Genomic DNA, 26,461 nt, shown 5'->3' on the forward strand with positions numbered 1-26,461 from the left:
CTGGATGAGGGACTTGGTGCCATGGTCTGGTTGATTAGATAGAGCTGGGTGATAGGATGGACTGGATGATCTTGGAGGTCGCTTCCAACCTGCTTGATTCTGTGATTCTATGAACTTTGGCAGACTAGCTCAGTTTGGAAGCAAACTACCACACTATGGAATAGAAACCTCCTGATCCCCCAGTTGGATTGCTGCTGCAGCGCAGACACAAGTTTTAGATTCTAAAATTCCAAATGATGCTATGGAAGGTGGATTGCTTTCCAAATGTTGAGCTCCTCACCACAATAGCACATCTTCTTCTGTGATAATTGTTTCAAAGGCTGAGCACCAGAAATGGAAAGCACATCTTGGTTCCCTGCCTATTTCTAACCGCCCCCCCCAGATGTTAATTCCAAAACCACTGAAAAAAAAAAAAAAAGAAATTAAAAACTAGGAAATGGATTTGAAAATGCAAGAAGGAAGACATACTATGAGGTTCTGTAAAGCCCTTTTACTCAGTAATTGGTGACAGGTAGCTTGTCCAGTGTCACTTTGCTTTCTGTACACTATTTGACCAATTTTTAAACTAACTATCACAAAAATCATGCACTTAATGAGCTCCCTCAGCCTCTCCTCACAGAGCTGTTCTCCAGACCAGCCTTGGTGCCCTTCTCTGGACAAGTTCAATAATTAAGAAGATAGGATAATTAAGATAATTAAGAAGTTAACTTAGTTCCCAGGTACTCAAACTCTTAAAGTGCACATATTGTTGGAAAAGATTGATGCTGAGCTGGGGTGCAGGATACATGTGTTGGAGTTTCTTGTCTCCTGCATTCAGTTAGTGGTCTTTGCTGCATATGCCTCTAAATGGGAAGCTCTGTTAAACCAGCAGTCTATACAGGCAACATACATAGGAAGAAAATAAGGAGGAATATGAATGGAGTGTGGGGTTCTGGAACATTTTTTGTTGCCATTCAGCACTCCGTAGCAAAGAGTTGTGTCACTGAAATGTCAAACTACACAGCAACAGCTTTATGTGGAAGCAACTGAAGGGCTGAAGTATTTCTGTGGCTGGAGAACAGGTTGGTTGGTTGGTTGGTTGGTTTTTCTAGTAAGCCTTCAAATTAGAGGCATTGTAAATGTCAAGATGGACTGGTTCAGTTGGCAATCAATCCATCAGGGGAGATGGAGTTTGCCTGGAGCTGTCTTCAGCTATGTTACAGAAGGATTTAAAGTGCTAAGATCTGAGCTATTAATGTCAGGACTTGTCTCCATAAGCCTTTCTCCATGCCCAAATCCTTTATTCCAAATGCAAGTGTGTCAGGTGTGATGCAGAGAATTCTTCAGATAAGTTCCTCTTTCCTAGAAGTCCTCTTTGTATCTGTGCAAATAGATACATTTATGGTTGGAGAGATCAGGTATGTTGTAATAGAGCATTTGTGTGTGTGTGTGTGTGTTAGGAAAAAAGCTGCACTATTTTTCCCAAACATGGTAGAAAATGGCTAAAATCATTAATTAGGGAAAAAGAAAAAAAGATGAGAATATTATGCAGCTGGAAAACCTAAATGCATTTTGCAGTCCAGTGCTGTTCAAGACACTAAAATGGCTGTCCAGCATATTTTTTTGCTGACTTCTACTAACACATCAGACTACCAAAGATTCACCCAGGTAAAAGAGAAGAGATTGATGCCATGTAGACCTCATGAAAATAATTCACCATCTGTTCCTCCTTTTTAAGGTGTAGTTTATCTATTTATCATGCTTGTAAGCACAGACTGTAACTTTTCCAATTGTGAATGGTTAAAGATGCTGCAAAATAGTGTTTTGGGTAAATATAAAGTTGTTATTTTTTATTCCCTGTGACTGCTGATGCTACTGGTAACAAAGGAAATAATCATAGAATGGCTCAGGTTGGAAGGGACCTCAGAGATCATCTATTCCATTCCAACCTCCCTGCCATGGGCAGGGACACCTCTCAACTAGACTCAACTGCTCAAGGCCTCATCCAACCTGGCCTTGAACACCCCCAGGGAGGAGGCAGCCAGAATCTCCCTGGGCAGCCTATTCTAGTCTCACCACCCTCATAGTGAAGAAGTTCTTCCTACTTTCCCTCAGCTTCAATCCATTCCCCTAGCCCTGTCTCTAGAAACCCTTGTGAAAAGTCCCTCTGCAGCCTTCCTGTAGGATCCCTTCAGGTATTGGAAGGCAGCTCTAAGGTCCCCCTGGAGTCTTCTCTTCTCCATCTCCCTCAACCTGTCCTCACAGCAGATTAGATGGTGTTGGGTGATGGGTTTGGACTTGATGATCTCAAAGGCCTTTTCCAACCTGATTAATTCTGTGATCTGTGCTTTTGTCTCATGGATACACCTAGTTGGGAGATGCAGGCTTGGGAAAACATAAATCTCTCTGCTCAAAGACAGGAGTGAAAGAATCAGTCAAGGCATGGTGTATGTCAGAAGAGTGCCATCCACCTTTGAAGTGTGTACTTGCTTTTGCTGCATATGTCATCTGCCATTACAGATGAGGTTTTGAGATGCATATGTGTCAGACAGGGCTGCAAAATGACAAATGGTTCATGCAGTTTCTTTCTTCCCTCTCACACTGCCACAAAAGGATAGAGCTAAGGAGAAAGGAGTTTAGGAGGATTCTTCCAGAGCTAAAAGGTAACAGGGTTGGGGCTGCACTTATATGTGCCTGGCCAAATTGAGGATGACATGTAATCAGAAAACCTCAGATGTGTTTGGGAATAGAAGCAGCAAATATGGATTGCATGAGGAGAATTCTGTATTGCTGTCAACCAGGGAATTATTACTCTTAATATTGATGAATTGTCTCATTCATGGAGCTGCAATACTGGAAAAGGAAAAATGCTTAATTATGGAAAATCAGAATATATTATGCCTCAACAAGAAAATAAGTAACATTCCTGGAAATCTTCTTGTTTCAAATTGGGCTCAAAATCTAGGCTTTAAAAAAAAAAACAAAACAAAACAACAAACCACCATGTAAAAAACAATCAACCGACCAATGAAACAAACAAACAAAAAAAACCCCAAAACAAACCCCAAAGAAACAAATAAAAAGCCCCAAACAAAAGCTGATGAGGGGTCTGGGACACAGCCCTGTGAGGAGAGGCTGAGGGAGCTGGGTGTTCCAGAAAGAGTAGCTGAAGGATGCTTGGGCAGGATAGGATTTTTATGGCTTGATTAGCTTTAGAATTAGGAGATTGTTGGTTGCAGTCTAGCACTTGGATGACACTCTCATGAAAAGTCCCTCTTCAGCCTTCTGTAAGATCCCTTCAGGTATTGGAAGTCAGCTCTAAAATCCCCTTGGATTTGTTTCTTCTCCAGGCTGGACACCCCCAGCTCCCTCAGCCTATCCTCATAACAGAGGTGCTCCAGCCCTTGGATCATCTTTGTGGCCCTCCTCTGGACTCACTCCAACAGCTCTGTGTCCTTCTTATGATGGGGACACCACAACTGGATGCAGTATTCGACATGGGGTCTCAGCAGAGCAGAGTAAAGGGGAAGAATCCCTTCTCTCTATGCTGATTTCAGTCCTATCAATCCATTTGGCAAGCACTGCCCAAGAACCTAACATCAACTGTGGAATTTCTTTCACCTGGACTCAACTTCCCACTGGGTTGAGTTCTCGTCAGATCAAATTGTTTTAGGAAACAGCCAGCCTCAGATGGCACTGACATGCCTAGAAAGGAGCATGTTCTTACAGTATTGAAAATTAAAATTGCCTTTCTCACAGAATCAGAGAATCACAGAATTAACCAGGTTGGAAGAGACCTCCAATATCATCAAGTCCAACCTCTCACCCAACACCATCTAAGCAACTAAACCATTGCACTAATTGCCTCATCCAGTCTTATTTTAAACACTCCCGGGAACGGTGACCCCACCACCTTCCTTGGCATCCCATTCCAAAGGCCAATCTCTCTTTCTGGGAAGAATTTCTTTCTAAGATCAAGCCTAAACTTCCCCCTGCACAGCTTGAGACTGTGTCCTCTTGTTCTGTCCCTGGCTGCCTGGGAGAAGAGACCAACCCCCACCTGGCTGCAACCTCCCTTCAGGGAGTTGTAGAGAGCAATGAGGTCTCCCCTGAGCCTCCTCTTCTCCAGGCTAAACACCCCCAGCTCCCTCAGCCTCTCCTCACAGGGCTGTGCTCCAGACCCCTCCCCAGCTTTGTTCCCCTTCTCTGGCCACATTCCAGCATCTCAACATCTTTCTTAAACTATCACACCAACATCCTTCCAGTCATCTACAACCTATCACAGTTACCTTCCCTTTGTCTGTCGGCCCTGGTTACCAGTCAATCCTTCTCTGTCTTTCACAGACTCTTGGCTCCAGAGTAGCCAGGAGGAGGCAGCCCCAGAAGACTGAGGCTAAAGAGGTCAAGGAGCTTTTAAGAGTGAAAACTTTCTCATTAAAAATAGGAGGTAATTCTAGATATTGAACACGTTTTTCTTCTTAGAAGTAAAGGCTGTATGATTCCATTTGGCATTTCCAAAATGGATAGCAAAATTAGAGGAGTGAGTTGCACTTCAGTCAGCTAAATGCTGTATGTCTGAAGGATGTTATTGTACCTCCTACTGAGAAGAGAGTGAATTTTCAGGTAGAACATGTGGAAAGAAGACTTTTGTCTTTCAAGTAACAAGACAAAAGTTACAACTTTCCACACCACACATTTCACCTACGCTGTAGATCAGGCATATAACAGTGGGTTGTGTCATAAGAGGTTATTTTCATTTTCTGATTTTTTGCAAATGTTAAGCATTCAGGTTAAAAACTATTTTGTTCTATAGATGTCTGCCTCAGACCATTTTTGTCTGTGCATTTTACCATGAGGGTAGTGGAACACTTCAACAGGTTACCCGAGGAGGTGGTTGAGGTCTCAGCCATGGAGATATTCAAAGTGAGGCTTGACAGGGCTCTGGGCAACCTGATCTAGTTGAGAATGTCCCTGCTGAGTGCAGAGGGGGTTGGACTGGATGACCTTTAGAGGTCCCTTCCAACCCAGCCCATTCTATGATTTTACTTAGGTTTTTGTTTCTGTGAGTGCATGTGTATGAGTTACAGAGGAAGGCATAAGTGTCCATAGCTTTCACAGCAGCTTTGCTTAGAATCATAGAATTGTTAGGATTGGGAGGGACCCCAAGGATCATCCAGTTCCAACCCTCCTGCCATGGGCAGGGGCACTTCACACTACAGCAGGCTGCTCACAGCCACATCCAGCCTGGCTGCAAAAACCTCCAGGGATGAGGGTTCCACCAACGTTCCAGTGTCTCACCACCCTCATGGGGAAGAATTTCTTCCTAACATCCAACCTAAATCTACTAATTTCTAGTTTTGCTCCATTCCCCCTAGTCCTATCATTCCCTGACACCCTAAATGTCCCTCCCCAGCTTTCTTGTAGCCCCCTTCAGATACTGGGAGGCCACAAGAAGGTCTCCTTGGAGCCTTCTCCTCTCCAGATTCAACAACCCCAACTCTCTCAGTCTGTCTCCATAGGAGAGGAGCTCCAGCCCTCTGCTCATCGTCATGGCCCTTCTCTGGACACCTTCCAGCACCTCCAGCCTCTATTACTTTCTTGTAGTAGAGGCTCCAGAACTGGATGTAGTACTCCAGGTGGGGTCTCAGGAGAGTGGAGCAGAGGGGGAGAATCACCTCCCTCACTCTGCTGGCCACACTTCTCTTGCTGCAGCCCAGAATACAATTGGCTTTCTGGACTACAGTCTTTATTAAGGCCCTGTGTAAGGCACATTTCTTCATTGTTTTATTGTTTATGAAATACAAAGTCTTAAATAATGCTACCTGCACTTAGCAGTGAGTTTTGCCTTGGTTGTCTCTCCAACCCGATGCTCTGAAACAAGATTCCCTGTATCTGTTCTCCTGATTCACAGTGTATTCACATTCAGCAAACCTAAAAATCCTCTATTTGCGTTTTCAGTTTTCTTATCAGCCACTTCTGTTAGGATTCCTGTAAGACAGCAACAGTTCCAGTGATACATATTCAGTATCAAATTTAAATGTCTGGTTTCAGGAGAGAAAAACAAACCCTAGAAGAGTGTAAATCATCTGTGCCATTTTGTGATCTTTTTCATGTCACCCATATTTTCTATCTTATTTCTCCTCACCAGTTTTAGATTGCAGCTTAAGATATTCAAAGAAGAAATTGAATGGAGATTGTGAGGGGTTATCAGGATACACACACACACACACACACACACACACACAAAATAAGACATTTGAGATTGCTCCAGCAATTCAGCCTCATCCCTTCTTAACAGTGTTGGAATTTTACCTTTTACTGCAAAGCCCCAAAAGACACAGTTGAGGGGAAGGAATTCTACCTTTTACTGCAAAGCCCCAAAAGACACAGTTGAGGGGAAGGAATTCTACCTTTTACTGCAAAGCCCCAAAAGATACAGTTGAAACAAGCTGTACTAAACATAGAGGAGATGAAAAATGCATAGCATGGTTGCCATGGCAAAGCTGTGCTTCTTTCTGGTGACAGGCAAAGCGACTGGAAGGGCTCTTGCTTTTCCATATGACCTTTGGTACCCCATCATTCTCGGGTCCTGTGGGACAGCACCCCCAGACACTTGGCTGCCATGCCTGCAAGCAGCACTTCTCACTCTAAGCCAAAGGACCATTTGCTGACTGGGCACCTTGGCACTTCTCTTGTCATCCCAAGGTGCTTCCTGGTTGATTGTCCTGCCTGAGAAGGGAGGGCAAAGGAATCAAAGCAGGGCATTTGTGCTGTATCCTTGCTGGCAGTCTTAAAGAGCCTTCACTGTCACTTTTTCAGCTATGAGAAATTGTCAGAAGAGTAGCTAGCACAGTGTTACACTTAATCCTTAACAGCACCACCTCCACTCCTCCACCCAGAAGATCTTGAATTTTCATTTGTTGTATTGTCTTTAAAAGCACATCCCTCATGCCTGTTTCTTTCTTTTCATAAAGGTGTTTAAGGCCAGGCTGGAGGAGGCTCTGGCCAGCCTCATCTAGTGTGAGGTGTCCCTGCCCATGGCAGGGGGGTTGGAACTGCATGATCCTTGTGGTCCCTTCCAACCCTGACTGATTCTATGATTCTGTAAGCAGTGCAGTATTAGGAAAGAAGGTGGCTTTTTTGGGGGGTTTTTTTGTTTGTTTGTTTTGTTTTTTGTTTTTTTTTTTTCTTAATCAGTGTGGTTCTGAAGTCACTTGTGACTGAGGGTGGTTCATGTGTGCAGAAGTGATGGCTCCCAATGAATATCTGCACAAGTAGGAGATGGCATAACATAAACATGGCAAATACTATTGAAGTCTGTGCACGAGACACTCCTGTTTAGGGTTTTGCTCACAAAGGAGAGATGCCTGGGGTCATTTGATCACTAATATCTTATTTAGAATCATAGAATTGTTTTGGTTGTAAAAGACCTCTAAGATAGAGTCCAACCATCGACCTAACACCACCATGGCCCAAGTGTGCCATGTCCAAACATTTCTTGACCACCTCAGGGATGGTGACTTTACTTCCTCCCTGGGCAACCTGTTCCAATGCCTGACCACACTTCCTGTAAAGGATTTTTTCCTATTAAACAATCCCTTGCATGATTTCAGGCATTTTCTCTCATCCTATCACTTGATACTGGGGAGAAGAGACCAACCCTCACCTCACTACAACCTCCATTCAGGTAGTTGTAAAGAGCAGTGAGGTCTCTCCTCATCCCCCTTCTCCTCCAGACTAAACAATCCCAGCTCCCTCACCTGCTCTTCTTAAGGCCTATTCTCCAGACCCTTCATCAGCTTTATTGCCCTCCTCTGGAAACACTCCAGTCAGCCTGTGCCAAGTTCCAAATTCCAAATAAGCCTTAAAACAAACAAACAAACAAACTCTGAAGCTAAGAATCTAAAAGACTGATTCTAAGGATCCTGTTTCCTCCAGTGGGAAGTTTAATGAGAGTCAAGATTTGCAGTCAAATGCATCAGGTGAAATAACAAGATTTTCAGGAACTTGCAGCTCTCAGTGTAGTTCTGGAAGTAGGTTGGCAGTGCACTTTTTAAATTTTATTTCTAACTTTTCTTTAATTATGTTGAAATTGAAGCATATTAATTTCATAGAATCACAGAAACATTCAGGTTGGAAAAGACCTTCAGCATCACCAAGTCCAACCCAGAACCCTACTCTACAAGGGGCACCCCTAAACCACAGCCCCAAGCACCACAGCCAAACCACCTTCAAACACAGCCAGCCTTGGGGACTCCACCACCTCCCTGGGCAGCACATTTCAAGCCCTGACCACTTTTGCCATCAAAAAATGTTTGTTTAATGTCCAGTCTAAACCTACCCAGTAGCAGCTTTGAGGCCATTCCCTCTTGTTCTGTCACTAATTGCCTGTGAGAAGAGACCAGCAGCAACCTCTCCACAACCTCCTTTCAGGTAGTTGTAGACAGCAATGAGGTCTGCCCTCAGCCTCCTCTTTTCCAAACTAACCATCCCCAGCTCCTTCAGTCTCTCTTCATCAGATTTATTCTCCAGCCCCTTCCCAGCTTCCTTGCCCTCCTCTGCACTGGCTCCAGCACCTCCACATCTCTCTTGCATTCAGGTGCCCCAAACTGGACACAACACTCCAGGTGTGGCCTCCCCAGAGCTGAGTCCCAGGGGACAATCCCCTCCCTGCTCCTGCTGGACACAGCATTGCTGATCCCAGCCAGGATGCCTTTGGCTTTCTTGGCTACCTGGGCACACTGCTGGCTCCTCTTCAACTCCTTGCCCATCAGCACCCCCAGCTCCCTTTCTGCCAGCAGCTCTCCAGCCACACTGCCCCAAGCCTGTAGCATTGCTTGGGGTTGTTGTGCCCCAAGGTCAGGATCTGGCACTTGGCCTTGTTGAAGCTCCTCCTGGTAACGTTGGCCATGGATTCAATCTATCCAATTCCCTCTGTAGAACCTCCCTACCCTTGTGGTGTATGAGGTCTGCAGGAGCAGCAATGATCAATTCTCTTATGGGATTATAACTTTTTCTTTCATTGGCAAATTCTTTTTTTTTAATTATTTTTTTTTTCCTCAGAAGCCTCAGTAGTTAATTTTATAAAGCATTGCATCTGGAAAAAACCAAATTCAGATATAGGCATCAAGTTGCAGTTGACATATTCCTACAAGACCTTCAGGGCTTCATTGCTGTAGGGAAATAAGTAGCAATTAATGTGAAATGGAGTAAGTGCACGTCTGGCTGCTCAGTTAATAAATAAAACATAGATGGGGGTTTTATTAGCTGCCAATTGTATCCAGGAACACAGACAGTGAAATGTGAGGCTTCAAATAAATTGGCATCTTACAAGCATGGCTTGAGAGATAATTACAGACCCTGAAATGATTGGCCAGAATAGTAAATTTTTACTTTTCCACTTCTCCATGCCATTCTAAAATTAATTAACTGTATGAAAGTAAACTGATTTTTTTTTTCTTGTGATTTTATTAAATCTCTTTGAGCCCAGATCCTTCCAGGGCAGAAGAAAGGTCTACTTCCTTTCATACTCCTTATTTGCAGTCCAGACCATGAAATATTTTCTGCCTGTATTGAGCATAACACTTTTTGCACAGGAAACTTTGCAACTTGCTAATATTCAGCGTGAACATTAGGGACAGAACTGTGCTCCAAGAAACTCATGACTGCAAGCATGAATCTGGCAGGGGCCACTGCCTCGTTGGCCAGTCATAGAATGGTAGGGGTTGGAAGGGACCTCTGGAGGTGGATCCAACCCCACTGCCAAAGTAGGTTCACAGTCTCACAGTCTCACAGTGTCTCAGAGGTTGGAAGGGACCTCAAGAGATCATCAGGTCCAACCCCCCTGCCAGAGCAGCATCACCCAGGGGAGTCTGCACAGGAAAGCATCCAGGTGGGGTTGGAAAGTCTCCAGAGAAGGAAACTCCACAACCTCCCTGGGCAGCCTGCTCCAGGGCTCTGTCACACTCACTCCAAAGAAGTTTCTCCTCATGTTGAACTGAAGACTTCTCTGTTCAAGCTTGTACCTTTTGTTCCTTGTCTTATTCCTGTGCACCACCCAAAAGAGCCTGGCCCTTTCCACTTGACCCCCAGCCCTCAGCTATTGATAGACATTGATCAGATCCCCTCTCAGCCTTCTCTTCTCCACACTAAACAGCCCCAGGGGAGATGCTCAAGTCCCCTAAGCATCCTCCTGGTTCACACAGGAGATCTTCCAAGCAGTGATCTAGGGCTTAATATACAAGTTTGATGCTTTAATGTGAATCTTGACATGGAACTTGAGAGCATCTGGCAGTAGATATACTTCAGATTCACTTCAGAATTGGAGGAGAAACCATTCTTGACTATTTCTGGGGGGTTTGTGTAATGGCTTTATAATTTCCCTCCTTACATTTAGTAGGGTAATTCTGGGTTTTATGTTTATTCCCAACATGCTTTGAAGTTCTTACTTTGGGTTGCTTATTTTTTTGTTTATTTGTTTTATTTTTGTTAATTTTTCTTCTTCTTTTCTTCTTTTTCTTCTTCTGTCTTCCTCTTCTTTCTTCTCTTCCTCTTCTTTCTTCTCTTCTTCTTCTTTCTTTCTTCTTTCTTCTTTCTTTCTTCTTTCCTCTTTCTTCTTTCTTTTTTCCTCTTCTTTCTTCATCTTCCTTTGGGTTTGTTGGTTTTGCTTTTGGTTTCTTATTATTAATATTTTATTTTTATTCCTAACATGCTTTAAAGTTCTTGCTTGGGGTTTGTTATAATTTTGTTTATTTTTCTTCTTATTATTCCTTCTTCTTTCTTCTTCTTTTTCTTCTCTTTCTTCTTTCAAACCATCACATTCTCTTTCTTCTTCTTCTTCGTCTTCTTCTTCTTCTCCTTCTTCTTTTTCTTCTTCTTCCTTCTTCTTTTTCTTCTTCTTTCTTCTTCTTCCTTCTTCTTTTTCTTCTTCTTTCTTCTTCTTCCTTCTTTCTTCTTCTTCTTTTTCTTCTTCTTCTTCTTCTTATTCCTTTGGGTTTGTTGGTTTTGCTTTTGGTTTCTTATTATTATAATTTTATTTTTAATTCTAAGAAGCTTTAAAATTCCTGCTTTGGGTTTGTTGCATTTGATTTTGTTTTTTATTTTTTTCCCCTAACATGCTTTAAAATTCTTGCTTTGGGTTTGTTGTATTTTTGGGGTTTTTTTGTTGTGTGTGTTTTGTTTTTTTTTTAACTCAGCTATTTTCGGATACTCTATGACCCCTTTAACTTCTTTCATTAGTTACCTGCATTATAATTTTGTCCCTTACCTTCAATGCCATTAATTATATCCTTTTCTATTTCCTATGCATAGGTTATTTAATGGTTTCTCAGTGCTTTCTTTTAACATTTTTACTTCAACATACTTTGTAATGTTGATACTTGGTATATCAGCTGATATGCTGGCAACTTAACAAGGGAAAATACTAACTTCCACAGTTAATCATCTTTAAGATAAAGCTATATATATATATATATACATATATACATCCTTATGAATGATGGTTACATTTATTTTGTGGGGGGAAAAAAAAAGTGATGTTTTGGTGACTTGTTCCCCCCTCCCTTTGAACTTTCAGATCAATCAGCAAAGTCTTTGTGGTCCCTTCTAACTTGAAGACTATGTAAAACAGAACCTTATTACTTCATACCTCCAGATACTCTCCTGTGAGGACAGGCTGAGGGAGCTGGGGTTGTTCAGCCTGGGGCAGGGAAGGCACCAGGGAGACCTGATAGTGGCCTTCAGTGCCTGAAGGGGGCCTGCAAGGAGGCTGATTACGAAGGCCTGGAGTGACAGGACGAGGGGCAATGGTTTGAAATTAGAGAATAGATTTGGGTTGGATGTTAGGAGAAAGTCCTTTACTGTGAGGGTGGTGAACACTGGAACAGGTTGTCCAGGGAGGTAGTTGGAGCCCTATCCCTGGAGATACTCAAGGTCAGGCTTGACAAGATTCTGGGCAACATGATCTAAGTAGAGGATGTCCCTGCTGTCTGCAGGGAAGTTGGACTGGGTGAACTTTGGAGGTCCCTTCCAATGCAAACTATTCTGTAATTCTCTGGATGATCACCAGGAGCTTGGTATTGCTTTAAAAAGGCAGAATTGCTGCTCTGATTCTGCCTTCATTTCTTTGTTGTAAGAACTATAAGTCAAGATATCTTTTTCTAAATATCTTGTTTATTTAGTTTGGTTTTATATGCTCTTCTCTCCCCTTCAAGGGCAGTTCTGCTGTAGAAACACCACTAAATGGCTACAAATTTGATGTTAGGAAGGGTCAAGTGTCATAACATGCAAGAACAAAGCAGCATAAAGGAAACCCTTTGAGGATTGATTTCTAAGTACCAGATGCAGCAGCAAAGGAGGAATTCTTTGTTTTGTTTTTATGGTCTGTAAAATTTCAACCTTGTGCAGTCTGATACACACCCAAAGTAGAAGTAATAATTGATTACCACAAACTTAAGGGAATCTTACATGTAAAATCAAGGATTCTCTAGTTATGGCTCCTAAAATAACTGATTTCCTATCTTACCATTGCTTCTGCTTCTTAATTTAAATGCCTGCTCATAGCTAATATTTGCAGTGCGATATTAAGAGGAATGTGTCCAGCAGATTGAGGAGCTGTGCATCTTTCCCCAAGGCTCAGTGTTGGGTCCAGCCCTGTTCAAAATCTTTATCAGTGACATTGGTGAGGGGACAGACAGACGGAGTCTGCTCAGCAAGTTTGCTGATGATAACAAACTGGGAGGCTTGGCTGAGACACCTGAAGGCTGTGAGGCCACTAAGAGAGACTTGCATAGACTGAGAGGTAGGCAGAGAGGGTCAACAAGGATAAGTGCAGAGTCCTGCACCTGGGAAGGGAGAATAAACTGAAGCAGGACAGGTTGGGAGGGGATCTGCTGGAGAGCAGCCCCAAGGAGAAGGACCTGGGAGTGCTGGTGGACAACAAGTTCTGCATGGGACAGCAATGTGCCCTGGGGGCCAAGAAGGCCAATGGGGTCCTGGGGGGCATCCAGAGGAGTGTGTCCAGCAGAGCCAGGGAGGTTCTCCTCCCCCTCTACTCTGCCCTGTTGAGACCTCACCTGGAATATTGCATCCAGGTCTGGGCTCCCCAGTTCAGGAGGGACAGGGATCTGCTGGAGAGAGTCCAAGGGAGGGCTACAAGGATGCTGAAGGGACTGGAGCACTGCCTGGGGAGGAGAGGCTGAGAGCCCTGGGGGTGGTTAGTCTGCAGAGGAGAAGACTGAGAAGGGGTCTGATCAATGTTCCTAAATATCTGAGGACTGAATGCCAACAGGGAAGGGGCAGGCTCTGCTCAGTTGCACCCTGGGAAAGGACAAGGGACAATGGATAGAAACTCCAGCACAGGAGGTTCCACCTCAACATGAGGAGGAACTTCTTCACTGTGAGGGTCCCAGAGCACTGGAACAGGCTGCCCAGAGAGGTTGTGGAGTCTCCTTCTCTGGAGACTTTCCAGCTCTTTCTGGATGTGTTCCTGTGTGACCTGTGCTGGATTCTGTGGTCCTGCTCTGGCAGGAGGATTGGACTCGATGACTTTCAGAGGTCCCTCCAACACCTAACATCATGTGAGCCTGTGATCCTGTGATCCTCAGCAATAGATGGGATTTATCTAGCTAGGCTGTACTTCTCAGAGTGACTTAGTGAGTCACTGTTTGGCTGTTTGCTGTCAGGCAGCTTTGTCTGCCTTTTTCACAGCTTGTTTTGCAACTTTTATCAGTTTTGCATTTTTAATAATTGTTCCCTATCATTTCACTGCACAGTTTGTGGTAAGGCTGTTCATTGTCCTAGGGAAAAAAAATCCATAGTTTTTTACCTAGTTTTTTTGGATCTACTTGAGAGAGTCCAAGAGAGGGCTACAAGGATGATGAAGGGACAGGAGCACTGCCTGGGGAGGAGACTGATGAGAGCTAGGACAGTTAGTTTGGAGAGAAGACTGAGAGGGGATTTAATCAATGTCTATAAATATCTGAGGGCTGAGTGTTAGGAAGGAAGGGACAGGCTCTGCTCACTTGCACCCTGGGATAGGACAAGGGGCAATGGATAGAAACTCCAGCACAGGAGGTTCCACCTCAACATGAGGAGGAACTTCTTCACTGGGAGGGTGACAGAGCACTGGAGCAGGCTGCCCAGAGAGGTTGTGGAGTTTCCTTCTCTGGAGACTTTCAAGCCCCATCTGGATGTGTTCCTGTGTGACCTGTGCTGGATTCTGTGGCCCTGCTCTGGCAGGGGGGTTGGACTGGAAGATCTCCAGAGGTTCCTTCCAACCCCTCACATCCTGTGAGCCTGTGATAGTTTTGCTTGACTATATTTCAGGTTAAACTGTTGGTAATCTGATTTTTATTAAATCTTCATTTCTTTGTTTTGTTTTCTTGTTGTTGGGTGTTTTTTCTTTTCCTTGTGTGTTTCTTGATTTTTAAAATGCAACAGAAATCTTTTGTACTGTAAGAATAATTGCTATATCCCAGAAGGACATAATTGAAAAAATACCACACTACTTCCACTTGGATGTGCCTAGTTCCCAGTGTGAAATCTTTCAGTGAGCTCCTGGTACAATGTTGGGAAGGAGGTAAATATTTCAGAGTAGTTTTGACAGCAGTAGGTACAGTGAGTCAGAGAGCAATTCTAAGAGGCAGGAAAAGTTAAGTTAAAATCTTGGTTTTCTGTGCAACTCACCTGTAGGGTTGCAGTTTATAAACCCAAATGGTTTCCTTGGTTGAGGAAATAGGAAGGAGCAGATTTGCATATGTCCTTTTAAATGGAGTCTTCTCCTAGGCAGGCAGCACCAGAACAAGAGGACACAGTCTCAAGCTGCACCAGGGGAAGTTTAGGCTTGAGCTTAGAAAGAAGTTCTTCCCAGAAAGAGAGATTGGCCATGGGAATGTGCTGCCCAGGGAGGTGGTGGAGTCACCATCCCTGGAGGTGTTTAAGCAAAGCCTGGCTGAGGCACTTAGTGCCATGGTCTGGTTGATTAGTTAGGGTTGGGTGATCTGTTGGACTTGATGATCTTGGAGGTCTCTTCCAACCTGGGTGATTCTGTGATTCTGTGATACCACTGCTTCCCATGTCCCATTTTCCTGCAGAATTACTCTCTTAAGACATTCTGGATTTACACAGCCTAGTCAGTGATTTAGACTGACAGATTGTGCTGTTCTTTACAGCTTACTTAAATTCTTTACCATACTACTGGAAATATCACTTATGTAATATTCACATTGATTAACAAGCACAGCAAAACCAGTCTGGACTAAGCAGGGAATGTAATGCATAGAGGACATTTGTTCCCTGTGTCACTTTCCACTACACTTGGAAAGAGTAGAAGGGTTGGCAGCACAGACAGCTCCTGTCCTATTCAGTGCATGTTTCCAGTCTTGCTAACTCAAAGTTTCACATCAAAACTACCCCTAAGTGTTTACCTTTATGCTAATCTTTTAGGTCATTCATATTTTTCTTCCATTTGCTTCTCTCTCCTTTAACTTATTTACATAGCTAACATCCAGAGTTCCTTGTGAAAGCAGACTATCACATTTGCATTGCAGAATCACAGAATTAACCAGGTTGGAACAGTCCTCAGAGATCATCCAGTCCAACCTATTAGCTAATCCCTAACACCTCCTGACAACTAACCCATGGCACCAAGTGCCACATCCAATCCCCTCTTGAACACCTCCAGGGACAGTGACTCCACCACCTTCCTGGGCAGCACATTTGAAAGGCCAATTACTCTTTATGGGAAGAACTTTCTCCTCACCTCCAACCTAAACCTCCCCTTGCACAGCTTGAGACTGTGTCCTCTTGTTCTGGTGCTGGTTGCCTGGGAGAAGAGACCAAACCCCTCCTGGCTACAACCTCCCTTCAGGGAGTTGTAGAGAGCAATGAGGTCTGCCCTGAGCCTCCTCTTCTCCAGGCTAAACACCCCCAGCTCCCTCAGCCTCTCCTCACAGGGCTGTGCTCCAGACCCCTCCCCAGCCTTGGTGCCCTTCTCTGGACACCTTCCAGCATCTCAACATCTCTCTTGAATTCAGGAGCCCAGAAGTGGTCTCAGCACTCAAGGTGTGGTCTAACCAGTGCTGAGCACAGGGCAGGATGACTTCCCTGCTCCTGTTGGCCACACTCTTCCTGCTGCAGGCCAGGATGCCATTGGCCTTCTTGGCCACCTGGGCACACTGCTGGCTCCTGTTCAGCTGCTGTCACCCAGCACCCCCAGGTCCCTCTCTGTATGGCCTCTCTCCAGCCACTCTGACCCCAACCTGTAGCTCTGCATGGGGTTGTTGTGGCCAATGTGTAGAACCTGGCACTTGGACTTGTTGAATGCCATCCTGTTGGACTCTGCCCATCTGTCCAGCCTGTCAAGGTCCCTCTGCAGAGCCCTTCTACCCTCTAACAGATCCACACCTGCCTCCAGCTTGGTGCCATCTGCAAACTTACTAATGGTGGAGTCAATCCCTTCATCCAGATCATCAATAAAGATATTGAACAGGATGGGGCCCAGCACTGATCCCTGGGGGACACCACTAGTGACAGGCTGCCAGCTGGATGTGGCACCATTCACCACCACTCTCTGGGCTCTGCCCTCCAGCCAGTTCCTAACCCAGCACACAGTGCTGCTGTCCAAGCCACAGGCTGACAGCTTGGCCAGGAGTTTGCTGTGGGGGACAGTGTCAAAGGCCTTGCTGAAGTCCAGCTTGACTACATCCACAGCCTTTCCCACGTCCACCAGGCAGTCTCCTGGTCATAAAAGGAGATCAGGTTGGTCAGGTTGGCATGGGTTTTAAGCATCAGTGTCAGTGTGTTCTGGTGGTGGTGCAAGCATGTTGCACCTTCCTGAAGCAACTGAGAACCAAACTTTCTGTCTCTCCATACCTGGAGGGAGGTTGGAGTGAGGAGGGGGCAGGCTCTTCTTGATGACAAGTGACAGGCCTAATGGAAATGGTTTCACGCTATGCCAGGGAGGGTTTAGGGTGGATATTGGAAAATATTTGTTCACTGAAAGGGTTCTCAAATATTGGAATGGTCTGCCTAGGGCAGTGGTGGAGTCACCATCCCTGGGGGTGTTTAAACAGCCTATGGAGCTGGTGCTTAAGGACATGATTTAGAGTTGACCCTTCAGTGCTATGTTGGAGGTTGAACTAGATGATCTTTGAGGTCCCTTCCAACCAGATATATTTTGTGATGAATACTGCAGCTACTGTACTGGAATTAGTTAACTTTAGTTGATGATGTCCCTGTTTAAAAGTTCTTCACTATGAAGGTGGTGGAACACTGGAACAGGTTGCCCAGGGAGGTGGTTGAGGCCCCATCCTTAGAGATATTGAAGGTGAGGCTGGACAGGGCTCTGGGCAGCCTGATCTAGTTGAGGGTGCTCCTGCTGACTGCAGAGAGGGTTGGACTAAATGACCTTTGGAGGTCCCTTCCAACCCAGACCATTCCATGATTCTATGAAAAGTACTTTCAGGCATGAACAAAGGCAAAATAAACCTCAAAAAAATCTACCTAGCTGTGTTCCTGCAAAATTATTCCCACCAGTCAGTGACTGCCTTCTCAAAGCTTTGCAACATAAATGCAAGGGGAAGCATTCCAGAAGAACAAGTCATTGACTGCTATCCAACACTGCTTACAAGCATGAATATTATAAGGAACATTAGAATGATAATTGTGGGATATTAATGTGTGACTTTGTATGAAGCAGGCCTTTGCTGTGACTACTTTTTATAGGTGAGTCAGTGTTGATTGTTTTCAACATGAAGGATGGCATGCAGTGGTATTAATAAAACCACGTGGAATATATTGCCATCTCTTAATGTGCAATTAGGCTCAGGTTTAAATCCTGACCTAAATGATGCTGCAGGCTAAAGCAGTGCATTTAAAGCCAGGCTGAGTACTTTGGCATTATTTCTTCCATCTGTTGCTGTAGCAAGGTGGTGCTAGGTGTTGTATTAGGAAGAGTGTGGCCAGCAGGAGCAGGGAAGTCATTCTGCCCTGTGTTCAGCTCTGGTTAGACCACACCTTGAGTACTGAGACCACTTCTGGGCTCCTCAGTTCAAGAGAGATGTTGAGGTACTGGAACATGTCCAGAGAAGAGCAACAAGGCTGGGGAGGGGTCTGGAGCACAGCCCTGTGAGGAGAGGCTGAGGGAGCTGGGGGTGTTTAGCCTGGAGAAGAGGAGGCTCAGGGGAGACCTCATTGCTGTCTACAACTACCTGAGGGGAGGTTGTAGCCAGGAGGGGGTTGGGCTCTGCTCCCAGACACCCAGTGACAGAACAAGAGGACACAGTCTCAAGCTGTGCCAGGGGAGGTATAGGCTGGAGGTGAGGAGAAAGTTCTTCCCAGACAGAGATTGGCCATGGGAATGTGCTGCCCAGGGAGGTGGTGGAGTCACTGTCCCTGGAGATCAAGAATCAAGAAGGTTGGAAGAGACCTCAAAGATCATCGAGTCCAACCTGTCACCCTACACCTCATGCCTATCTAAACCATGGCACCAAGTGCCACGTCCAATTTCCTCTTGAACACCTCCAGGGATGGTGACTCCACCACCTCCCTGGGCAGCACATTCCAATGGCCAACCACTCTCTCTGTGAAGAACTTTCTCCTCACCTCCAGCCTAAACCTCCCCTGGTGCAGCTTGAGACTGTGTCCTCTTGTTCTGGTGCTGGTTGCCTGGGAGAAGAGACCAAACCCCTCCTGGCTACAACCTCCCTTCAGGTAGTTGTAGACAGCAATGAGGTCTCCCCTGAGCCTCCTCTTCTCCAGGCTAAACACCCCCAGCTCCCTCAGCCTCTCCTCATAGGGCTTGTGCTCAAGGCCTCTCCCCAGCCTTGTTGCCCTTCTCTGGACATGCTCCAGCAATTCAACATCTTTCCTAAACTGAGGGGCCCAGAACTGGACACAGTACTCAAGGTGTGGCCTAACCAGTGCTGTGTACAGGGGTACAATGACCTCCCTGCTCCTGCTGGCCACACTCTTCCTGCTGCAGGCCAGGATGCCATTGGCCTTCTTGGCCACCTGGGCACACTGCTGGCTCCTGTTCAGCTGCTGTCACCCAGTACCCCCAGGTCCCTTTCTGCCTGGCTGCTCTCCAGCCACTCTGACCCCAGCCTGTAGCTCTGCATGGGGTTGTTGTGGCCAAAGTGCAGCACCTGGCACTTGGAGTTGTTGAATGCCATCCTGTTGGACTCTGCCCATCTGTCCAGCCTGTCAAGGTCCCTCTGCAGAGCCCTTCTACCTTCTAACACATCAACACCTGCTCCCAGCTTGGTGTCATCTGCAAATTTACTGATGATGGACTCAATCCCCTCATCCAGATCATCAGTAAAGATATTGAACAGGATGGGGCCCAGCACTGATCCCTGGGGGACACCACTAGTGACAGGCTGCCAGCTGGATGTGGCACCATTCACCACCACTCTCTGGGCTCTGCCCTCCAACCAGTTCCTAACCCAGCACAGTGCTGCTGTCCAAGCCACAGGCTGACAGCTTGGCCAAGAGTTTGCTGTGGGGGGACAGTGTCAAAGGCCTTGCTGAAGTCCAGGTAGGCTACATCCACAGCCTTTCCCACGTCCACCAGGCTGTCACCTGATCATAGAAGGAGATCAGGTTGGTGAGGCAGGACCTGCCCTTCCTAAATCCATGTTGGCTGGGCCTCATTCCTTGGCTATCCTTCAGGTGTGCAGTGATTGCCCCCAAGACAATCTGCTCCATGATTTTCCCTGGCACTGAGGTCAGGCTGACAGGCCTGTAGTTCCCAGGTTCTTCTGTCTGTCCCTTCTTGTGGATGGGTGTCACATTGGCCAGTTTCCAGTCTTCTGGGACCTCTCCAGTGAGCCAGGACTGGTGGAAAATGATGGAGAGAGGCTTGGCCAGCTCATCTGCCAGCTCTTTCAGCACCCTAGGATGAATCCCATCAGGTCCCATGGACTTGTGAATATCCAAGTGACTCAACAAGTCTTGAACTAATTCCACATGGATTTCAGGAGTACAACACTGCTCCTTGACCCCATCGACCAGCTCAGGAGGCCAGTTATCCTGAAGTCCTCCTGCCTTACTGTTGAAAATGGAGGCAAAGAAGGTATTTAGAATCTCAGCCTTCTCCTCATCCTTAGTCACAATGTTACCCTCCACGTCCAACAAAGAGTGGAGGCTCCTCTTGCCCCTCTTTTTAGCATTAATATATTTATAAAAATGCTTTTTGTTGTCTTTCACAGAAGCAGCCAGTTTAATTTCTAACTGTGCTTTTGCCTCTCTAATTTTTCTTCTACATGATCTAACAACATCCTTAAACATATCACTAGTTGCCTCCCCCCCTTTCCAAAGGTGATAAACCCTCTTTTTTTCCCTTAAATCCTTCAGGAGCTGCTTGCTCATCCAGGCCGGTCGTCTTCCCCGCCGGCTCGTCTTACGGCATGTGGGAACTGCCAGTTCCTGTGCCTTTAGGAGCTCCTGTTTGAAGTAGGTCCAACCATCCTGGACCCCTTTGTTCTTAAGGGCTGTTACCCAGGGAACTTTCTGAATAAGTTGCCTGAACAACCTGAAGTTTGCCCTCCGAAAGTCCAAGGTGAGGGTTCTGTTACTGCTCCTCCCTATTTCCCTGCATAATGAAAACTCCACTATCTCATGGTCGCTGCACCCTAGACAGCCTCCAACCATCACATGTTCAAGAAAAGATGTTCAAGAAAAGCCTGGATGAAGCACTTAGTGCCATGGTCTGCTTGACTGGATAGAGCTGGGCGATAGGTTGGACTGGAGGATCTTGGAGGTCTCTTCCAACCTGCTTGATTCTGTGATTCTACAGCCAGAGTTGGATCCAATGAGCCAGATGAGGGCCTAGTTTGAGGAAAGTTTGAGAAGACAGCTGCCTTCACAGTGCAGACATACCCAGTGGGCCTGACTCATTCCTCTTCTGATTTATTGCTTTACCCAACTTTGACTCTGATCCTTTCTTCCATTCCAATCCTTTCTAATGTTACAGCAGAACAAAGCCAATCTGTGCACCTTCTTCATTTTTGATAGGATTTGATTTTGCTTCTTTTCATTTAGTGAGTCCTGAAGGATTTTCTGTCACTCTTTTTTTTTTTTGGTATGCTTCTTTCCTGCAGTCATCTGCAATAATTTTGAAGAGCTCAGGTGGCCTGTGTATTTAGGATGATTACTTAATATAATATTTTAATATCTTTCACAGTGGTTTTAATCCAGCCTAATGAAGTAATCAATTACATTAAATTGCATTACATTTACAGCATGGTATCTGTTTAAAGTAGCAAAAACAAAGAGAGAAGAGGAATGCTACTGTGTTACTGAAGGCACTTGAAGCATTGTTTTGTCCTTATATACATTGCCTACTGGTAATTATTAGATTGAATTAACTGATTGTGAACAGATTTGTGCATACAACGAACTGGAAGGCATTTTGAGCTATTACTTCTGTTCTCCAGCCAGGAAGATGCTTTATTTCTTGCTCCAAACAATTTAATCACAGTGTCACAGTACATTAGAGGTTGGAAGGGACCTCCAGAGACCATCCAGTCCAATCCCCTTGCCAAAAGCAGCTTCACCCAGGGGAGTCTGCACAGGAATGCATCCAGGTGGGTTTTGGATGTCTCCAGAGAAGGAGACTCCACAACCTCTCTGGGTTGGAAGGGACCTTGAATGATCATCCAGTCCAACCCCCTGCCAGAGCAGGATCACCTGGAGCAGATCACACATCCAGGAGGGTTTTGACTATCTCCAGAAAGGGAGACTACACAACCCCCCTGGGCAGCCTGTTCCAGGGCTCTGTCACCCTCACTGGAAAGAAGTTTCTCCTCATGTTGAGCTGAAATCTTCTTTGTTCATATTTAAAAAAAAAAAAATCTGTCTCAAACTGAATCTTAGCTCTCTTTATGTAAGGCTGTTCCTCCTCTGAAATGCTGCAATTTTTCTAATCTTTTCAGGAAATACTTTTAATTAATATCCTGCTACTTCTAACACTGATGGTGGTGACATGGACAGAGGCATTGAGTGCACCCTCAGCAAGTTTGCTGATGACACCAAGCTGTGTGGTGCTGCTGACAGGCTGGAGGGAAGGGATCCATCCAGAGGGACCTGGACAGGCTGCAGAGGTGGGACCAAGCCAACCTCAGGAAGTTCAACAAGACCAAGGGCAAGGTCCTGCAGCTGGGTCAGGGCAATCCCAGGCACTGACAGGGGGGTTGGACTTGAAGATCTCCAGAGGTCACTTCCAACCCCTAACATCCTGTGAGCCTGTGATTTGCAAGGCAGTTGGTATGATTCTTACTCTAAAGTGGAAACTCAAATGTTCTACTGCTGGTATATTTAATTTTTTACAATATATTCTAGAACTCCTATTGCTAGATAAGAGCAATATTGCTTAAGATGGCTTGGGAGTTCCTTGCAATTCAGTGTGTCATGATAAGGGCTAGTAACAGATGACCCTGCTAAATGAGATGTGGAAGAGGCAGGAGGGCTAAATGTCTCAGGGATGAGTGTCTCCCCCTTGGGTGGTAGAATTTAAAATGGTTCTCCTCTTTGCTATCAGCAGTTTATTTTCCAGGGCATGCCAAATTACCATGTCTGGGCAGACCTCACTTATGCAAGAATCTTACTGTTTCTTCTGAAAATCTCTCTAACCTGAGCCTGGCTGGGACATCTAAAGTGTTGCTGGCAATTATTTCACTCAGGACTGTAGGCTGTTGATTTGTTTCTTTCAGGAGTTGAAGCTGATCAGCCTTTCTCTGGAATTTAATTTTCTCAGAAGTTAGCAGCTCCTTAACCAGGGTCCAGAGGAGGGCCACGAGAATGTTCAGGGGGTTGGAGCACCTCTGCTATGAGGACAGGCTGAGGGAGCTGGGGATGTTCAGCCTGAAGAAGGGAAGGCTCTGGGGAGACCTAAGAGAAGCCTCCTAGTACCTGAAGGGAGTCTACAGGAAGGATGGATAGAGACTGTTTGCAAAGACCTGCAGTGACAGGGTGAGGGGCAGAGGTGTTCCAGCCCTTGGGTCATCTTTGTCCTCCTCTGGACTCTCTCCAAGAGTTCTATGTCCTTCTAATGATGGAGACACCAGAACTGGATGCAATATTCAAGGTGAAGTCTCCCAAGAGTAGAGTGAAGGGGAAGAATCACCTTTCTTGCTCCTCTGGCCACACTCCTCTGGGGCTGAAGCCTGTATCACAGGATCCCAGGATGTTAGAAGTTGGAAGGGACCTCTGGAAATCTTTGAGTCCAACCCCCTGCCAGAGCAGGACCATAGAATCCAGCACAGGGCACGCAGGAATGCATCCAGATGGGTCTTGAAAGCTTCCAGAGAAGGAGACTCCACAACCTCTCTGGGCAGCCTGCTCCAGTGCTCTGTCACCCTCACAGTGAAGAAGTTCCCCCCTTGTGTTGATGTGGAACCTCCTGTGCTGCAGCTTACATCCATTGCTTCTTGTCCTGTCACAGGGTGCAACTGAGCAGAGCCTGTCCCCTCCCTCTTGACACTCAGCCCTCAGATATTTATGAACATTGATTAAATCCCCTCTCAGTCTTCTCCAGACTAAACAGCCCCAGGGCTCTCAGCCTCTCCTCATCAGTCCCTTCCTCATCCTTGTAGCCCTCCCTTGGACTCTCTCCAGTAGATCCCTGTCCCTCTTGAACTGGAGAGCTCAGAACTGGACTCAAAGGTATGTAAGGTGTACCTCACAGCCATACCTTCTGACCTTTCTGGGGGCACAATCTCTATGTGTGTACACCCCTTACACACTGCTGAGCAAGGTGAATGGGTCACAGTCCCACAGTATATCAGAGGTTGGAAGGGACCTCCAGAGATCATCAGATCCAACCCCCCTGCCAGAGCAGCATCACCCAGGGGAGTCTGCACAGGAATGCATCCAGGTGGGGTTGGAAAGTCTCCAGAGAAGGAGATTCCACAACCTCTCTGGGGAGCCTATTCCAGTGCTCTGTCACCCTCACTGTAATGAAGTTTCTCCTGGGTCCGTTAGTCTGACTGTGCACCCTGAGGTCACAGGAAAGGTATTCCCCTGCAGATTCTGTATTGTGTGCATCAGTTGGTGCTACAAAAGGACCTAACAAAAGAAATGGATCCACCTTTTGTTCAGATGATTAAATGAGTTGAAAAGGTTAGTAAACCTTGAGCCAGAAAACCTTCCAGACTGATTTTTTCCCCCTGGTTTTAGAAAACAATATTTCAGAGTGTATTTATCTCCTGAAAAACAATTACCTCAAAAAAAAAAAAAAAAAGATAAAATCCTTCCTCCTTGCCATCAGACTTAACCTTTTCTGCTCAAAGTCAGGTTTGTGTGGCTAAAATGATTTTCCTTTAGTGCAGTAGCATTTGCAGAGGAAAGAAAATTAGTGAACTTGTGGTTTCTATGATCCATAATCAATTAGAGAGTTACTAAGTTGCAATTAGCTGCACTTTTCTAGACCCACTGATAGTAATACTATTGGTTAGGTGCTTTGAAGAGCCTGAGGTAACAGGGATAAGTGAAGTGCCATAATTTGCCTTTCTAAAACATTTTCTATTGATTCCTCAAGCAGCAGGAAGGTCTGAGTGAATTTCCAGGGCCAGCTTTTAAGAATCAAACCAAGGCTTTTGGCTTGTAAGGTTGTATTTCTGGTATCCAAATTACAGGAGCTAAAACCATAGAAGTTCAGTGTATCTTTCCACACGCTCATTTTTCTGGGCACAGTCCTACTTTAGCACTATGAAGAGTTGCAGAACATCCTGGGCTGCATCAAAAGATCCACAGAGATGATTCTGCCACTTTTCTCTGCTGAGACCTCAGCTGGAGTACTCTGTGCAGGTCTGGAGCCCTCAATAGAGGAAGGACATGGACCTGATGGAGAGGGTCCAGAGGAGGGCCATGAAAATACTCAGGGGGTTGGAGCAGCTCTGCTACAAGGGTGAAGGAGCTGGGGGTGTTCAGCCTGGAGAAGAGAAGGCTCCAGGGAGACCTAATGGGAGCCTGCCAGTGCCTGAAGGAGGCTACAGGAAGGCTGCAGAGAGACTGTTTGCAAAGGCCTGCAGGGACAGGATGAGGGACAATGGCTTCAAACTAGAGAAGGGTAGATTTAGATTGGATGTTAGGAAGAAGTTCTTTGCTGTGAGGGTGATGGAACACTGGAACAGGTTGCCCAGAGAGGTGGTTGAGGCTCCATCCCCGGAGATATTCAAGGTGAGGCTGGACAGGGCTCTGGGCAACCTGATCTAGTTGAGGATGTCCGTGCTGACTGCAGAGGGGGTTGGACTGGATGGCTTTTGGAGGTCCCTTCCTACCCAGACTATTCTATGATTCTGTGGTACCTATTTGGATCTTCTTTAGAATGGGTTGAATTACATCCTGAAAGACTCAGTACCCAAAACTGAAAAATCCAGTCCCACATTGTGCATACCCTAAGGTTGCCTCCTAAAATCTGATGGTTGTCTGTTTTCAGAATAATATAGAATCATAGAATAGTCAGGGTTGGAAGGGGCTTCAGGGATCATTTAGTTCCAACCCCCTGCCATGGGCAGGGACACCTCACACTACAGCAGGTTGCTCACAGCCACATCCAGCCTGGCTGCAAAAACCTCCAGGGATGAGGCTTCCACCACCTCCCTGGGCAACCTGTGCCAGTGTCTCACCACCCTCATGCTGAAGAACTTCCTAACATCCAATCTGAATCTCCCCACTTCTAGTTTTGCTCCATTCCCCCCAGTCCTATCACTACCTGATAGCCTAAAAAGTCCCTCCCCAGCTTTCTTGTAGCCCCCTTCAGATACTGGGAGGCCACAAGAAGGTCTCCTCGGAGCCTTCTCTCCAGTCTGAACAGTCCCAAATCTCCGAGCCTGTCTCTGCAGGAACATTTTCACACTGTGCTCATCTATGGATTTTTCTTTATTCCCAGATCCAGGCTGAGTGTGACATTACCCAGTATGAGAACATTTTTCCTCTGTGCATGATTCTGGAGCAACTTCTTCAAAACGAGACAGAAGAAAGAAAGGTTTCGAGCTCCGAGTACGACCAAGAAGGGAAAATCAGATTTCTGAAGAGCCTTGATCAAATTGTTCTTCATCTGTCAGATGAATTCCCTTTGTTTTCTATATATCTCTGGAGAGTGAGTGTTCTTTTGAACTCAGCTCAAACACACATGGATTAAAACCAGCAACCTACTTTTTTAACAGCGCATTGGTTGTGGCATTGCACCAGACAATTTTTTGAGCCAGACAAGAAAATTGCTGTTATTGGAAAACGTTTACTTTAAACTCCTATGCACCAACAGCAGTCTCAGAGATAATGTAATTTCTTTCCAATTTTAAATAGAGGGGGAAAAAATGTAATAATCCAGGTGCCTTTTTGAATAAATGTTGGTTCTTATAACAGAAAACAAGATGTTGGCTTCTGTATGTATGCACAAGGCCTGATTCTGAATTGAGTAAGGATTTCAGAGATTGAATATGAATAAATTCAATTCCTTCAATGATTGCTTTAAGCCTTT

General features: G+C 45.6%; 1 protein-coding gene across 1 annotated transcript in view; it reads left to right on the plus strand.

Moving 5' to 3' along the window:
- MEI4 (meiotic double-stranded break formation protein 4) overlaps positions 1-26,122 on the plus strand; it is a 142,952-nt gene extending 116,830 nt beyond the window's left edge. Inside the window, exon 9 of the mRNA XM_054392998.1 lies at positions 25,871-26,122. Coding sequence (XP_054248973.1) covers positions 25,871-26,122 — 252 coding nt within the window. The remainder of the gene's footprint in view (positions 1-25,870) is intronic.
- The last annotated feature ends 339 nt before the right edge of the window (positions 26,123-26,461 follow it).

The sequence above is a fragment of the Indicator indicator genome, chromosome 2, assembly GCF_027791375.1.
Source record: "Indicator indicator isolate 239-I01 chromosome 2, UM_Iind_1.1, whole genome shotgun sequence".
NCBI lineage: Eukaryota > Metazoa > Chordata > Aves > Piciformes > Indicatoridae > Indicator > Indicator indicator.